This window comes from Camelina sativa, chromosome 20 (assembly GCF_030686135.1).
Source record: "Camelina sativa cultivar CO46 ecotype springtype chromosome 20, ASM3068613v1".
NCBI lineage: Eukaryota > Viridiplantae > Streptophyta > Magnoliopsida > Brassicales > Brassicaceae > Camelina > Camelina sativa.
In genome coordinates, this window is record NC_141899.1 from 16,802,162 (window position 1) to 16,819,698 (window position 17,537).

The following is a 17,537-nucleotide window of genomic DNA, read 5'->3' on the forward strand; positions in this document are numbered from 1 at the left end:
GGTCGCAGTTTATCTCCCTGCAATTCGAAAATTTTTGTGCACGATGGCGAATCAAACTAAGCAAGTCGACGCCGAGGTATCCGCAAGGAAACGGCCAAGCCGAAGCTACCAACAAGACTATACTCGATGGCCTAAAGAAAAGACTAGACGCCAAGAAGGGTGCCTGGGCCGACGAGCTTGACGGAGTACTTTGGTCCTACCGAACGACCCCAAGGACATCCACTAACCAAACCCCATTCTCCTTAGCCTATGGGATGGAAGCAATGGCACCCGCTCAGGTCGGCAGTTCCAGCCTCCGACGAACAATGCTCGTCCAAAACACCGCACTCAATAGTCAGATGCAGATGGATAGACTCGACGAGTTGGAAGAAGAACGAGACAAAGCACTCCTACGAATCCAAAACTACCAGCTTGCCGCAGCCAAGTACTACAACAAGAAAGTTCACAATCGGCATTTCGACGAAGGGGATCTCGTCCTCCGCAAAGTCTTTGAAAATACTGCCGAACCAGATGCCGGAAAAATGAGAGCCAATTGGGAGGGTCCATATCTAGTATCCAAGGTCGTCCATCCCGGCGTATACGAACTCTTAACAATGGGCGGTGAACCAGTACCGAGGTCTTGGAATTCGATGCATCTCAAGCGCTACTATTACTAGAACCATCGAGGAAGCTTGGCTATGTCCAGCTCGTCCTTTTTGCAATTCGAATAATCATGTAAATGTGAACTACGATCGGCTTGATCCCTCCTGATCGGAGGGTACGTAGGCAGTCCTGTTTTACGAGACACAGCCGCCAAAAATATAAAACTTCTTTTTCATAAGAATGAGTCATCGTTTGCAAGTTATTATAATCGTTATCCTGGCCCGGTAACGACCCGACGTTCCGACGTATTATTTTAAGCCGAGTCGCAACTCGCACAAAAGGGTAACACTAGTAAAAAAAACACGTATAGCTACTAAAATTTTCATGGCTGAACCATAAAATTCGTGACTATTTCATTACATAGCCACGATTAGTCACGAAAAAAAATCGTGTCTATAGCCTCGTAGCTAATTTAATTCGTGGCTTTTTCGTGTCTGTTTAGCTACGTAATTATCACCCACGTTTCGTGGCAAATTTAGTCACGAAGGACCATATTTTCTGCCATGAAGTATCTGTAGCTACTTGGTGGCTAGCCTAGCTACGAATTTGTGTCTAATTATTTTGTGGCTAATTGTGTATTTGTCCAAAAAAAAATTAATTTAAATTGTAAAAATCAGAAATCTGAAATGAAATTCCAAATTTAAAACCATGAAATCCAAATACCAATATTTTCAATTACAACAAGCAATCTAATCTTACATTTCTAAAAGACTCACATAGTCATACAAAATATCTTAACTAGATACCTAGATGTTTCACAAACAAACCTGAAACTGAAATTACAAAAACTATGCACACCATGCATCTAACAATGCGAGAAGAAATGGCACGTGAAGAGGCATTTTGGCCGATACTATTGGAAGAATCATCCTCTGCAAACGACTGCAGTAGTAGTGTTGCTACAAAAAAAAAATAGTAGTTGTAAGTAAGTTAGAAAAATGAGTTAACTTAGAGGAAAAAAAAACTAACCACGGAAGTATGCCACTAAGTATCTACCCTCTTATGAGGAACAAAATGTCCAGCACCTCCATGGTCCCAAGATATTGCTTTGCCATGTTGTTCGGATGAATTTGTAGACAGCCACAGCTCAACACCAAAACCTGAGATAAGAGAAAGTAACATCAGTTTCAAAGACAGAAAATTATAGAAAATTAACAGAACAAACAAACACAAATTAAGTTACTTAAAACTTCCAATAAAGATCCATTGAAATATTTTTCCTTATCATATATATGAAAAAGTATTTTCGTTCATATATAACAAGTAGGAAAGCTGTGCTTACTTGTTTCTTGGATTGACCTCTCCTATATATCGTTTGTGTAGCCTAAACTGGCAAGTAAAGTAAATACACAATTAAATTAGCACACATAGAAGTGACTTGCATCAATATATTTTCAGCCAGAGTAGTAATATCTGAAATTCACGATTCACGATTGAAAGCTTTACCCTGAAATCGGAGAGACGGAAGGGAAACAGAGGCGGAGAAAGAAGAGCAGTTGACTAGGTTGAGTTCAACGCTTCTAATCTGTAACTATGAAAATTGAACAAGAAACAAAAACAAGGAAGATTAAGTCAAACAAATATAAACATCATCTAAGTTGAAACTAAGATTAAATAAATAAAAAACAGCAACAAGAACAAATTGAACCCTAACAGCAACAGCCAATAGGAACAAAATCTCTAAACAACCTAATACAAAGGGAGAAAGAAGCAGTGAGAGCTTTAATTTCTCAACTCAACAAATCACGAGAAGGAGAAGGAGACAGAACGAGTACCTGTCAGGCCAGAAACAGAGGGTCGAGCGCGATGTTAGGTGGTGCTGTCGGTCGGGGAGAGTCATGGCGAGTCAAAGTCGAAGAGATCAGAGCTAGTATCGAAGAGGAATAGATCTGAGTGTCTATGCGGCAGAGATGGAGTTTACGGCTTTTTTTTCTAAGTGTTTATTATGTCGACGAAAGAAGAAGAATCTAGGTCTTTAACCTTGTACCAAATATTTTCACTTTAACCAAAAAAAATTAGTGGGATGGTGGGAATTTTTTTTGCCAAATTTTGGTTTTATATTTAATTTAATTATTTCATTTTGAATAACAACTTATAACTGTTTTACATAACAATTTTATTATTTTAAAAATTTTGAGTAACAATTATATGATTGTTTTTTCTAAGTGTGGAGTGATATATTAAAAGTACATTTCTAAGTGTGGAGTGATATATTAAAAGTACATACACTAAATATAACTCAAGGTAAATTAAGAATATGATTAGATTTTAAAAACTTTTAAAATAAATATTTCAAAATTTTATAAATATAATTTCAAAGATTGATTTTATTTAATATATATATATATATGGTTTAAATATGAATATATAATATTTATATTTTTGTTCTATGTTTATGATGGAGTATAGGGTTTGGAGTTAAGGTTTGGGGTATAGGGTTTGGAGTAAAGGTTTAAATTTGTGGTTAGGTCTGAAAAATATTAGATTTGAAAAACTACAATCTTTTTACAATTGTTAGATTTTAGCTTTTGGGAATGTTGTAATTAGATTTTTTTTTAGATTTTATAGTTTTAGAATTTATGCTTACTTGGAGTTTCATATAGTCATGAATTATCCGTGGCAAATTCGTGGCTATTATATAAAAACCTTAACTTTTATTTATAATTCCATTAGCCACACTAATACGACATAGTTTTTGATAGTTAATAGTCACGATTTAGTTATGAATTTGATACGTAGATAAGATATAGTCACGATATAGCCACTAATAAATTCGTGACTAAACTTGTCACGAAAAAGCTACAAAAAATCACGAAAACAGTCATGTTTCGAGTGAGTGACTAATTCGTGAATGTTATGAAATAAGCCACGAAATTTCATGACTAGATCGTAGCTATAAGAATTTTTTTTACTAGTGTAAGCTGACTATTAACGGTCGCCCCTGGTTATTTTAAGCCGAGTCGCACTCGCACAAAAGGGTAGGCCGACTATTAACGGTCGCTCCTGGTTATGTAAGCCGAGTCCAACTCGCAAAAAAAAGATATAAAAAAAAGAGAGAGGAAAAAGAGGATAAGCCGACCATCATGAGTCGCACTTTCAAAAAATAATAACATAAAATTTCGCTATATTAAAAAGAAAGGGGGGTGCAACAGTCTGGTGCGGGCGCCGACCCCATTACGACAAAAAAAAAGGGAAAAGACATAACGACAGGGATCATAGCGAAGCCAGAGCTCGGCGAAACTTTAAAACAAAAAAAAGAGCGTTTAAAACAAGGGGGGATTAAATGAAACTCAATAAATACCCCAAGGACGAGCATAAGTTTTTCAAGGGAGCCGACCCTTAAACACGGCGCATAAAAGTACGTGGGAGCCAACCCCAAAAATACGGCAAACAAAAGATAATACGAGGGAGCCGACCCCTCGACACGGCGACAATAGAAGAATCACGAAACTAAGTCAACAACCGGCGACTTATGCCCGGGAGTTGACGGACGTGGCAGTCCTTCGGCAGGAAGGTCCGTACCCTGCTCCTCGACTCCATCAGAAGGGTGGTCGTTGGCCTGCACCTCAACTCCATCAAAAGAACGATCGTCAACCTTCTCCTGCTTGTCCAGTTCTTCACCCCCAATCTCCCCACTCTCCGACCCGTCATCTCCCCCCTCGTCATTGCAAACCTCGGTATTCCCGCTGATTGGGGAGGCGATCCAAGTCGGAATTGGGGGAAGAGGCCCGGCAAAGATCTGAGACATGTCGAAGTCAGCCTCGGTAATGTCCGGCAGATCGACCTTTTCAACCTCGCTCTTCAGTTGGCTCATCACGGGCGTAACTTGGTCCATAATCCCCTCATCAAGTAAAGAAATCCGACCCTCGGCAACGAGTGTTTCGAGCATCTGAACATTCCCAACAGCTTGGTTATACTCGAGGAACTTCTCCCGCGACGCTTCAACCGCTTCGGCGTAACTTTTGTGCTTCGATAAGAGCCTCTGCACGCGACCAGCCACCTCGTGAAAAGCGTTGATTCGCTCGTGGTGCCCATACTCGTCACGCCGATCCCTAAGCCTCCTCGTCTCCGAGTTAAGGGTGAGCTTCAGACCGTTACAAGCAACTTCAGACTCCTCAAGTTTCGTCGAAAGGGAGTCTCGTTCCATGATCAACCCGCTCCGGTGATGTTCGAGCTTGGCCACAAGGTCGCTGAATCTCTTGTTAGACCGCACCGCCTCCCCCAGTTGCGCCTCAAGGCGCTCGATCCTCTCACTCGACGCCCCAGAACGCTCCCCTTCCAAGTGCCGAACACGACGCTCGTAGCGAGACGCCAAACGATTGATACGCGCAATTAACTATGATAAAGAAAGGAAAAGACAATCATAAGAAAAATGAGTAAAGGAACATTCATAGCAAGTTGGTTTAACTGACAAACCTCAAAGGACGCCTGAGCAACTTCGGTAACCGCATCAACCTCTTTCATCTTCTCAACTGCAGGAAGACGACCTTCACCAAAATGGATCTTCCGAAATAACTCGGCACATGACTGTGAATCATCTGGAAAAGGACGAGCCCCAGAGGAATGCGTAAAATTCCAGCTAAAGTCTACCGACTTAGACTTCTTTGGTGGGGCAGACCGCTCTTGTTCAGGACCATCCTTCCTTTTCTGAGAATCTTTCGGCACCTCGGCGACGCGACCAGGAGTCCCGTCCACCTTCTTCCTTGGAAGTGTCTCCTCTGGACCAACGTGACGATTTGGGGGAAGGAATCTTGGACGCGTTCTCGAAGGGTCGTCCACAACCTGACGAGAGGAAGGAGAAACCCTTTTTGACGAACCAGAGCTTGGAGGATTAGCACCTGGACGAGCATCATGACGAAGAGCGGAATGAGGCAACGGCTCTGGAGCTCGGCGATAACGAGCAGACGCATTGGGAACACTCAAGTTCATCTTACCCATCGTTCCGGCTACAACACAATGCGACGAAATTAATTTCAAACTCAAGGAGCAGCAAAAAACGGGTTCAACTATGCTAGGGTGTACCTGTTTTTCTTCGAGGATCAGATGTCTTCCTTGAACGACCTTTTTTCGGCTCGGTACCTGGCCAAACATAAGGGCAGAAAACCTTGATTGCGTCTATCTCGGCCTGAAATGAAGAAGGGTATGGCAGCAAACACCTTGGAACAACAACTAAAAAAAAAAAAAAGAAAGAAAGGGGAAAGGTTAGACACAACAAGAGAACAGTGCGAATAAAGATAACTAGGCAAGAAGGGTCGGCTACCGGGTGAAGGGTTCCACCCAGAAAACCAAGGAATCGACGGATCCTCCAAAACCCCCTCACCGACTTCAAGAAAGAAGTATGAGCCCTTCCAATTATATGTTTTGCCCTTGGCACCTTCGACGAGCGTCGTCTTCTTTCCCGACGCTACATAGTAAATTCCAGGAGTTTTGCTTCGGCTCGACGGGTTCAGACATGTCAACTCTTCCAAATGATCACAAGTGAGTTTAACCCCCGCAGCTTCGGCCATAATAGAAAGACCAACAGCGTTTCGAAAGGTCGCCGGGGAAAATTGAGAAATGGCCGCCTCTTGACGAGCAAAGTATGTCATCAGGAAAGACGGCAAAGGGAAGGTAAGCCCGCACTCGGTGAAGTACTTCTCCGAGAGGCAAATAAACCCGGAAGGAGCATCCTAGGGACGCTGAAACGGTTTTGGGATTGGAATTCTCGGCTTGGTGTTTAATTTCCCAATGGGAACCGCATCAGCCGCCGCGTCCGGTTTCAACGTCGACGGAGGCATGTGAGAGAAAAGGTTCGCAGTCGGCAAAGGAACGTTGTCCAACTCGGGAAAGGATGGATCGTTGATCGAAGGCTCGTCGATCAGGGAAGGAATCCTGCAAGGCAGACCCGACGAGTTTGGAACTGCCGACCCGAGAATGAGACGACGTCTCAACTCTTCAAATCGAGCCATGTCCGAACCCGCCGAAGACGAATCAGAGGGACTCCGAGAACGCCCCTCCCGGCGAACAGACCTACTAGAGCCATCAGATTCGGAAGTCGACGCTCATCGAAGGTGGCTCTCGACGGATGGATCGGACGAGTGGGATCGAGGGGAGTTCATAGTAAAAGTATGACACACTAAAAGCAAAATAACGACGAGATAAGAAGAAGGGAGAATACCTGAGCGATGAGCACCGAAAAATACGAGAAGAAGATAATGAGAGAAATGGATAAGTGATATTTATAGGAGAAGGACGAAGGATCTGGAAGCGTCATCATTACGACACGCGCCCCATAACGGTACGATTTCCGGATCTCACGCGCGTCGATCACCGCACACAACGATTCGACCTCAAAAGTTGGGAACCGTTCCTTCACGCGCGACTCTTCGCTCCTTCACGGTTGTTCTTCGCCTAAAGACTACGAACTAAAGGCCGGGGGGGGACTACTGTTGGGGGTGGATCCACACCCCAAACAAAAGGCCCAGCTCAGGAAAAGCCCATAATAAGCCCCTAAGGGAAGGGAGGGTATTATGGTCTTTTACATAGACGAACCGACACGATTCCCTATAAATACAGACGTACGGCCTGCGTAAAAAGGGGATCGGGGGAAAAAGGAAGAGAAGCAGTACAGTAAGAACGAAAGCCTCAGCTCGTCCAAACAGAAGTCAACGGTTCCGGAACCAACCACTCGGAGAATCGACGAGAGAACAGCTCGCCTATTATCCTCGCCTACTTTTGTAACTCATCTAAGTCGTGTTAAAGCCCGTCTTTTGTGTCTCGACTTCAATATAATATAAGAGAACTTCGACCCTCTCTTGACCGAACTAAACATATTAATTGTGACTGATCCCATCATCAACACTTCCTCGAAAGTCACATATTCAACCCACCATTCTCGTCTATTCCTATAGAGCAGATACCTGGAGGAAGCTTATTTAAACATGTGTTTCAAACCGCCAAGAGTGTCGTCAAAGGCACCATAGGTGCGATCGTAAATTTACCACAGGTAAACTTTAAATCATCTGTAAGAATCAAGATAACTGGTTTAATTAACTATGATAGTTGAGTCATATAGAATCAGAGTTTCATCCACTTGCGATACTATAGTGACTGAGTTTTTGAAGTTGATTATCTTATAACAGAATCGAGAAGACAAATCAAAAGCAGCATCGTGGATACATCATCTATATGTGAACCCAAAAGATCCAATCTGTTCAGGATATATGCATTACTTAGAACGCAGAAGCGCCTTCTCTAGGATTGGTGCAGACGGAATCGAGAAACTGGCTGCTAGCATCTCATATGCAAGTGAATTGGTCGGAAAATTCATAGGATCATCACCGTCGGATTTGTCAAAAGAACCTCTTTACGTTCTTCCATCAGCAGACATGACTGTAAACAATAGCAAACCGACTAAGTGTACGCCAGCTCATGCGCTTCACCAGTGGTGGGAGCGAGACCCGGCCGTGAGGGAAAATTGGGAAAGCTGTTGCATTAGGTCTTACCGGCTAAAGCAATTGACACTATAGTAAATAACAAAAATGATGCCACAATTATTTTAATTTTCTTCGTTCTTTCAAATTTCTTTTTGTTTGAATTTCCATGTAATTGTTTAAACTGCTTTTCACAAAAATAAATGTATAAATGAATTAAAAATATAATGTTATACCTTATACCGTATGATTAATTAATTAAAAACTATACTATAATTAACAAAGACGTTATAAGTGATTATTAAAACCATGTATACCATGTTTAAACATAATTGGTTTTAGGCCTCTCGTTTACTAATCCGGTACGTCTTTGTTGGTTCCTACGTTTAATTTACGTGAGCATGTTTTGTATTCAATTATTTTGCTATCAATTGCATAACTTAGGGCCTGACTGGTTCAAACGCTGCGGTTGCGGTTGCGATTGCGGTTGCGGGAGCGGGTGATTGCTGTTTTAAGTGTTATTAAGCGTTTTGAACGACTGGTTTAGCGGTTTAAAATTGGTGCATTTGCGGGAGGTTTACGACTGGTTGACCAGCGGGTGCAATAGTGGTTGAAACATAATAAATGTGATATATAATATATAAATGTTTAAAAACACCAAAAATTTTATTAAACTTGATTTCTAATTAAAATTTATTAAAAAATTCTAAAATAATTATTCAAAAAACAAATAAGTTTCATATTGAAATACTTATTCCTTTATGCATTTGGCTTTTCACCAAAAATTTAATCAAGTAATTTGATAAATGACAAAACATATGCTTTAGATCGTAGATCTTTTCTCTTTTCTCTTAGATCATGGGTCAGTAGTTGCATCGGTAGGAATTGTCAAGTGAGAGTTGAGAAGAGTCACTGGTGATTTGTTTTAATATTTTTTACAAATAATCTTATTTTCTTAAATTTCTCATGAAATATTATATTTATTTAGATTTTTTTGAACTTATGTGCGATGTGCCATTAAATCTACATCAAGTTTTCTGGGTTATTATTAATTGGAATATTATTTTCTTCTAATTGTTTATTTTATAATCTCTGCAATCATATTCGTACTTCATTTTCTCCCATCCTTAATAAGTAAAATAGTTAGATAGAAAATATAACAAAAAAAATTTCATTATCATTGATTTTTTTTAAAGTTTTTTAACAAAAATAAAAAATAAAAAAAAATTTCCAACCGTAAGCGCCCGCAACCGCAAACGCTTGCGGAAAGCAGCTTTTGGAATTCAGTGGTTTGGAGCGGTTGGGAGCGATTAGGAGCGATTGGAAGCGATTTGTGTGATTGGTTCCTATCGCTAGTAACCGCTACCATCCGCAAACGCAGCATTTGCGGGAGGTAGCGGGAGAACCAGTCAACACCTTATTAAATATGATATACGTTTAGTTTCCCAACCGTCTCAAACTACTTGTAAACCTTGTTTCAAATTTTTAGTTTTTATAAACCTTTTTTTAGAGAGGTGAGCGCGTGAGATCTACTCGCGGCTCTCTCCTCTCTCCTCCTTTCTCTTTTTTTGATCACGATTTCGTGCACCGAGTGAAGGGTTCCTCCGGCGATTCCGGCGTTGAAGAGGAACTACTGGTCCATGGCGCTTCATCTGCAGTCCATTGCACCTACCGGCGAGGTCACCAGATCGAAATCAAGAGAGTTTGTGGCGAGGAGAAGCTTCCGCATGACAGTTCCGGTAAGAGCTCTACCGGCGGCGTGGCTATGCGGTTAGAAGAAGGAAGTTCTCGGCGAGGAATGAGAAAGATACGGCGGTTAGATCTGAACGGCTGGAGACGCAGGAGGTTTTGTCACAACTGGTGGTTTGACGAGGGAGGTCTACCGCCGGAAAGGCAAGGCTAAGCCACCGTTGATGGCTTTTTAGATCTACTCCCTACTGCTCTATCTCTATCAGACTGAACTATGGCTTCCGGATTGCTAGATCGGTTTCTTCTTCCTCCTCTTCACAACTCTACGGTGGCGGGATGGTGATCGTCATGTGTCACCTTCTCTGTTTGACTCTCATCTTTCTAGCTCACCGGTGGTCCTGGTCCGACGAGTATTCGCAGCTTCATGGGAAGGCGGCTGCGATAGGGTTCTCTATTGCAGATTAGAGTTTCTAGTTTATACCGGTTAGCTACTGGTTTAGATTAGTTTATATCTGGGTCAATTTTGGTTTTTGTGATCTGGTTTGGTTTGGTGTAATTGGTCTGGGCCTTAAAGGATAACTGTATGGGTCTATTCCAGAAATATATGTTTATAAATTGAAATCTTTTTAACGATATGTTTTTATAAATTCGATTTTACCAATTTGAGAAAACTTTACAGTCTACACCCATTTCGAGAATGGATTTTTTTTTTTTTTTTTCTGGATAATAAAGTGGAGTGGTCCCATTTCATCCGATGTTTTTAATTCCAGCCATTTCAGAGGAACGACATTTCCACTATTGTACTGTTTTTTGTTTGTTCTTTTGACTTCAACATATATTTGCATGTGCTTTTCGGATTTACATATAAATAACATTTCATAATTAATATGATACAAATAAAAATAAGAGATAATATCCACATCTCGATCGGTTCTATGGTCTAAATTTGGTTTTTTTTTTTGATAGGAACAATATTATATACCACCCAACCTCATTGGTGTTATGTATGCATGTTTGATTCAAAAAGTTTATACAATGGAATGAGATAATCAAAGCAATCGGTGTAGTTAGGGTTCCGTCTCATTAGCCACAGCCTTGGTGGGAGTGTTTCGACTTCACTATATATATGAAACCCTAATTGACGCATCAGAAGGCTCCATGAAACGGCGCTGTGTTCCAATTTCCAAAACGTGATCAATTTATCGAATACCTCCGCGTTAAGTGGAGTCCTAAGTCTTAATTTAATATTAATATCAAGGCAATATATATTCGGCTGTCTCACGTGCCACAGATTCTGCAACAACTAAAATCTCATCCCTCACATCGTTACATAGATAAATATTAGAATAGGAGTACAGGTAGATATTCTTATTGTATTTTTAAAAAGTTTAAATAAATATAACATATATGTTATATTTCCTCCGATTTATATTACTTGTCATTTTAGACAATTTCACATATATTAAAAAAACAATCAAATTTTATTTTACCCTTCATTAATACATTATTTCATTTGATATGAATAATTAATAAGCTAAAAATTAGGGGTAAAACTGAAAATTTGATTTATAAAATTGCATCGTAAATACAAAACGACAAGTAATAGAAAACAAAAAATTAACTCTAGAATGACAAATAAAAATAAACGGAGAGAGTAAGTTCTATATTGTTAATTTTATTAGATGTCATGAAAATATGTTTATGGTAAGGGTTTATTATGTAAATCTTACAAATAGAATGTTATATAGCAAATGTACTTCCGTTTTAATAATAAGGGGATTATATTATTGATTTTTCTGTGCAAGTTAGAAATCACTTAAGCACAATAGATATTTCCAAGAAGAAAAATATTTGGTTCAACCCTTATTATTCACTCCCCTTAGTTAATCAATAAAAATATAACAATATGACATGTCATTTTATATATAAAAAATAAGAAAAAAAAACAAATTAAAGAAACAAACACAAGCAATCAGCTATAGATATAGTGGACAAACACAATCAATCAGCTATAGATATAGTGGACAAACACAAGCAATCAGCTATACAGTAAAACCTCTATAAATTAATAAAGTTGGGAATATGAAAATTTATTAATTTAAAGAGGTTTTAATTTATCAATAATTAATAATTATGAATTTGTATAGAGATTTTCCTAATTTGGTAATTTTTTCAAAAGAAAATTTTAAAATAATATTTAATTAATATAACTAACCTTTTTAGTGGTCACACATCAGGTGATTTTCAGTTCCAAATCCTCTATCTACCCTTTTCCACTTCTTCTATTAAAAAAAGTAGTTATCACCTGAAACTGAAAATCACCTTATATGTAGTTATCACTTTAACATATTGTTAGTAATCACCTCGAGCAAACCAAATGTATCTATCCATGTGAGCTACAAGCTGCAACAAGAAACAACAAGAGACTGATTTTAATCTTTCTCAAAAACTGAGTCAATAATTTCATGGTATCTAACCTCTTCAACAACTTGTTTCCTAATTTGTGCATGATTGTTCTATGTTAGTACATTTGGTGAGATATTGCCCGAAACTGGCAATTTCCATCTCCTACTATCTCCACCTCATACCTTTGTTGCTGTGATACTTATACAAATATAATCAAATTTAAGATAATCTCTAAAAACAACCTTGTCAAGGATTGATACAAGTAGGTTAAGAATTATAGTCAGATGATTGTATACAATATACCTTTGAATACGTTGTTGGTTCGCCTCCTTCTTCTTTTGGTTTTTTGGTTATTTTTTATAATTTAGGATATAATATTAAAAGGATAAGATTTATTAGTGTTTAAAATTTAATGTTTAAAGTTTAGTTTAAATTTTGTAGAAAAATACTTAGGGGTTGTATTGAAAGTTTGAAACCATGATTTTGGAGGATTTTATAGTATTTAGGAAATTTAGAATTTTGATAGATTTTAGGAAATTTGATATGATTTATGGTAAAATTCTTTCAAATCGCACTTAAAACTATGAGATTTGGATTTATGTATTTTAATTAAACAAATCCTCTCAAATCTTTTAGAATCCCTAAAACTAATTAAATATAAATCCACAAACTGTTTTGAATAACAATGGATTTTAAAATAGATTTCTAAATTATTAGTTCAGTAACAGTAGACTTTAATGAACTTTTTAAAATTCATGATTGAATAACATATGATTTATAAATTTTACACAAACTACTTAAAATGTTTAGTTGAATACACCCTCCTTAGATTCACACCACTACGGTGAACCCTTGTATTCACATTCTCCCCTCTCAACCAATCAAAATCTTAAAATAAATCAAAATTAAATTAAAAAGCAAAACAAATTAAATAAACAAATTTTGTATATTTTTGATTAAAGAAAGTTAATTATTGGCTTGGTTTAGATTTTCACAATTAAACAAGGTTATATATCGGTTTGGATTTATAAATGAGAATTATAGTTTAAGTTTTACAATTAGAACAAAATTATATATCGGTTTGGATTTACAAATGAGTTTATTATGGTTTAGATTTTACAATTAAAACAAAATTAAATGTCGGTTTGGATTTACAAATGAGGTGGTTAGAGTTTAGATTTTACAATTATAACAATATTTGATATCGGTTTGAGTTTACAAATGAGGTGACCACTAAAAAGGTTAAGGTTTAAATTTTACAATTAGAACGAAATTATATGTCGGTTTAAGTTTACAAATAAAGTGATTACGGTTTAGATTTTACAATTAGAATGAAATTATATATCGATTTGGTTTATAAAAGAATGGTTTGGGTTTTTTATTTTACAATGATGTATACAAATTTTCTTTTCTTATTTTATAATGAGGTGAATAAAGAGATTTATTTCCTAGGATGAATAAAGAGATTCATCCCCTAGAAATGAATCCAAGTATTGTCCAATTTTGTATTATTTTCGAAAAATATGTTGTAGTTTTGGAAAATAAATCTACTAATGATATTTTTAAGGAAAAAAAATTCATTAGTGGTAATTGAGAATGTGCAAATAAAGTAATTGTTGATACACTTTTGCACGTTTCAATGTTTAAGAGATGGTCCCATTAAAGGCTTCAGATCCTAAAAGACAATAAATAATACCCACAAATTAGAAGATAGCCATCTCTTCTCTACAAAACCTTTATAATTAGTACTTCTTTCATCAAATGTATATCCTCTAGCTGTATTTTTGATACTTCTGAGAATACTAAAAAAAACGGGTATTAATTGATTTTCCGTTAAGAACTTTTAAAAGTATCAATATTTATAATATTTAAACTTTTAAAAATTTTAAATATTATAATATTTTTTGAAACTTTTTAAAGTTTTAATTTGATCAAATAAAAAACCGGATCAAACCGAATAAAACTTTTAAACTTGGACGCCTGATAAATCAAGTTTTCCTGCTCATTCGTTGTTGGAAGCATATCAATCTTATTTATACTGGTTCTGAACCATTGTCTAAAAATTTTCTACCCAATGTGGGATATTGTACATAGTTCTTTTATTTCTATAAATTTTTAAATTCTCCTTTCTAAAAAATTTTAGAAAATTAAAAAATGTTAATGAATGACATGTCAAATCATGATAGATTGTTTAAAATAATTCTTAATATAAAAAATTCTGGAAATTGTATAAAATGTTAATGAGTGACGTGTCGAATCCTGATAGCTTGTTTTAAATCCTATGTGGACAGCCTTAGGAGCTTATAGCTCCTACTTTTATTTAGTATAATTTTTTTGAAACTTTTTAAAGTTTTAATTTGATCAAATAAAAAACCGGATCAAACCGAATAAAACTTTTAAACTTGGACGCATGATAAATCAAGTTTTCCTGCCCATTCGTTGTTGGAAGCATATCAATCTTATTTATACTGGTTCTGAACCATTGTCTAAAAATTTTCTACCCGATGTGGGATATTGTACATAGTTCTTTTATTTCTATAAATTTTAAAATTTTCTTTTCTCTAAAAATTTCTGGAAAATTAAAAAATGTTAATGAATGACCTGTCAAATCATGAGAAATTGTTTAAAATAATTCTTAATATAAAAATTCTGGAAATTGTATAAAATGTTAATGAGTGACGTGTCGAATCCTGATAGCTTGTTTTAAATCCTACGTGGACAGCCTTAAGAGCTTGCTTTTATTTAGTATAATTATTGTTGGTCCTATTTTTCTTGCATTCGTCAAAGAAAATGGTTAATTGATGGAAGAAGAAGACGATGCTATTGTGAAAGAGGGGCTAATGGCTTCTCAAAGAGAGATCTTCAGCATTTCTGGTCCAATCCATTTAACTTCCATTGATTGGTATTATATTTTCTATTTTCATCTCTTTCATTTCCAACCACATAATCATCTTCTACAACAAACTCACCATCACTAATTAGCTTTTTTTGCTAATTCAATGGTTTAGCCATAGTCAACTCTATTATAATTCTCTAATTGTTCATCTCTTCTAGAACAAGTTGTATTAAAATATAACATTCAAACACAATAAGTCAACGTGGATATTTTTTATAGGAATAATTCTTACCATAGAACCTCGGTGGCATCATGTTTGGTACAAGCAGTGTACACACTGGAACGAGACAGACAACAAAACAGGATTGGTCTAAAGTCACAAGCCAACCACTGGTGGGAGTTTTTCAACTTCACTTTAGCCGAAACCCTAATCGACGACTCAGATGGATCCATATACGGCGCCGTTTTCGAATACAAACACTTCTTCTCTTACAATTACCATAACACCCATCATTCGAAACCACCTCCTCGTCACGTGATCGCGTTCCGTGGCACGATCATGAAACGGCACTCTCGGTCACGCGACCTTAAGCTCGACCTACGCTGCGTCCGGGACTGCCTCCAAGACAGCACTAGGTTCGTGCATGCGATTCAGGTGATTCAAAGTGCGGTGGCTAAAACTGGTAATGCAGCCGTGTGGCTAGCCGGACATTCTCTTGGAGCAGCCGTGGCGTTGCTTGCCGGGAAGATCATGACTAGGTCTGGTTTCCCTCTTAAGAGTTACTTATTTAATCCTCCGTTCTCGTCTATTCCGATTGAGAAGCTAATGAAGAGTGAGAAGCTTAAACATGGAGTTCGATTCGCCGGAAGTCTTGTCAAAGCCGGAGTAGCAATCCCCGTCAAAGGTCGCCACCATAACAAGGTAACGTATATTTTTCTTTTTAATAGTTTCACAAAGATTTTATTTCGTAAAAATCTATTAACTAAGATTTCTAAACAATATTTTTGGTTCTAGACTAATAAGATTATTAGTTCTAGACTCATATTAAAAACTTTTTGGTATAATATCCATCATACATGTCTGCTTTTTTGGTATGATGTTTTTGGTAAAAAATCTGGAAAATATATAATTAACTTTTAGATTTTGTATCTAAAAAAATATATTTAATAGTGGATCTACAAAAAAAGAAAAGAAAATCAATTCAACTAACAGTAAAAATTACAGTAGAAATTATATATGATCACATTTTTTAGTAAATTTAAATTGGTATAAAATTTCGAATATAAACATAAAATGAAGCAAAATAAATTTCCAAAGCATCGTGCATAATTAAAAATTACAAAAAAAAAAATACAAAAACGACACATTGGGGGGTGATCATATATAATTTAAACTTGACATTTTAAGTGATTTGTATGAAATTTACAAATTCTATGTTATTCAATCATGGATTTTAAAAAGTCTATTAAAATTCACTGTTATTGAACTGATGATTTAAAAAACTACTTTAAAATCCATTAAAATCCCTTGTTATTGAACTGATGATTTAAAAATCTACTTTAAAATCCACTGTTATTCAAAACAGTTTTGTGGATTAGGATTTTCATAATTTTTAGGATTCTGGAGGATTCTGGAGGATTTGTTTAGTTAAAAATACAGAAATCCAAATCTCATGGTTTTAGGTGGGATTTTGAAAGAATTTTACAGAAAATCATATGAACTTCCCTAAAATCTATCAAAATTCTAAATTTCCTAAATCCCATCAAATTCTCCAAAATCATGGTTTGAATACACCCCCCTTAAAATGAAATGAAAAGAGTAATTGTTTCTCTACTTTATCTTTTGAGGTTCCAATCTCTATCAATATATAATTAATGATGTGTATTATTTACAGGGTCAAGAAGATGATTCGTGTATGAAGTTAGCATCATGGATACCATATTTGTAATTGTATGTGAACCCGTCAGGTCCAATATGCTCAGAATACATTGGTTACTTCAAGCATAGAAACAAAATGTTTGAGATTGGAGCCGGTAAAATCGAAAGAATAGCTACGAGGAACTCACTTAGGAATCTGTTGTCAGGCGGAGGAGGAGGAGGAGGAGGTTCGTCTTCGGATTCTCGTTCATCAGAGCCTCTTCATCTTTTACCATCGGCGTATATGACTATAAACACTAGCCACTCGCCTAATTTTAAGAGAGCTCATGGGATTCATCAATGGTGGGATCCTATGTTTAATGGTGAATATGTTTTGCATCAGTTTTAATCACTGACTTCTACAAATGCTTTTGTAACCAGACTATATAAATTTATTAATAGTTGTATGTTTGTCGAATCAAGTATTTTACCGCGTCAATAATAGTCTCGATGATGATCAATCATGCGAGTATGCAACTATTAACATATTTAGATTTCCCTGATTGCCTTCGTACAGAACAGAGATTTCAGAATCATGAACGTTCCATAACTCAAAGAGACTTAGGATACTATATAGTAACCAAATCATCATATCCATTACCAAACCCCCTGTTTCCAAAAGCTAAGGATTAGA

At 36.7% G+C, this 17,537-nt stretch overlaps 2 protein-coding genes, 1 long non-coding RNA gene and 1 pseudogene across 7 annotated transcripts in view; 2 read left to right on the forward strand and 2 right to left on the reverse strand.

Moving 5' to 3' along the window:
* Nucleotides 1-656, forward strand: part of LOC147919026 (uncharacterized) — an 896-nt gene extending 240 nt beyond the window's left edge. Inside the window, exon 2 of the mRNA XM_087503819.1 lies at nt 9-656. Within this exon, the coding sequence (XP_087359945.1) occupies nt 9-656 (648 nt within the window). The remainder of the gene's footprint in view (nt 1-8) is intronic.
* Nucleotides 657-1,262: 606 nt separating this feature from the next.
* Nucleotides 1,263-2,619, reverse strand: LOC147919027 (uncharacterized). 5 transcript variants are annotated; one of them, XR_015593782.1, is made up of 5 exons: nt 2,418-2,619; nt 2,089-2,173; nt 1,925-1,966; nt 1,639-1,742; nt 1,263-1,541 (listed from the first exon to the last, which is right to left on the reverse strand). It is a non-coding gene; the product is annotated as an uncharacterized LOC147919027 (long non-coding RNA). The 5 variants fall into 5 exon arrangements; XR_015593783.1 differs by having other exon boundaries at nt 1,612-1,742; nt 2,418-2,616; XR_015593780.1 differs by having other exon boundaries at nt 1,925-1,971; nt 2,418-2,613.
* Nucleotides 2,620-4,084: 1,465 nt separating this feature from the next.
* On the reverse strand, nt 4,085-6,230 carry LOC147919028 (uncharacterized). The gene is made up of 4 exons (XM_087503820.1): nt 5,903-6,230; nt 5,665-5,811; nt 5,059-5,588; nt 4,085-4,978 (listed from the first exon to the last, which is right to left on the reverse strand). The coding sequence occupies exons 1-4, from the start codon at nt 6,228-6,230 to the stop codon at nt 4,085-4,087; spliced, it is 1,899 nt and encodes a 632-aa protein (XP_087359946.1).
* An 8,720-nt stretch (nt 6,231-14,950) lies between these two features.
* LOC147919029 (GDSL esterase/lipase At4g10955-like) lies at nt 14,951-17,321 on the forward strand (annotated as a pseudogene).
* The last annotated feature ends 216 nt before the right edge of the window (nt 17,322-17,537 follow it).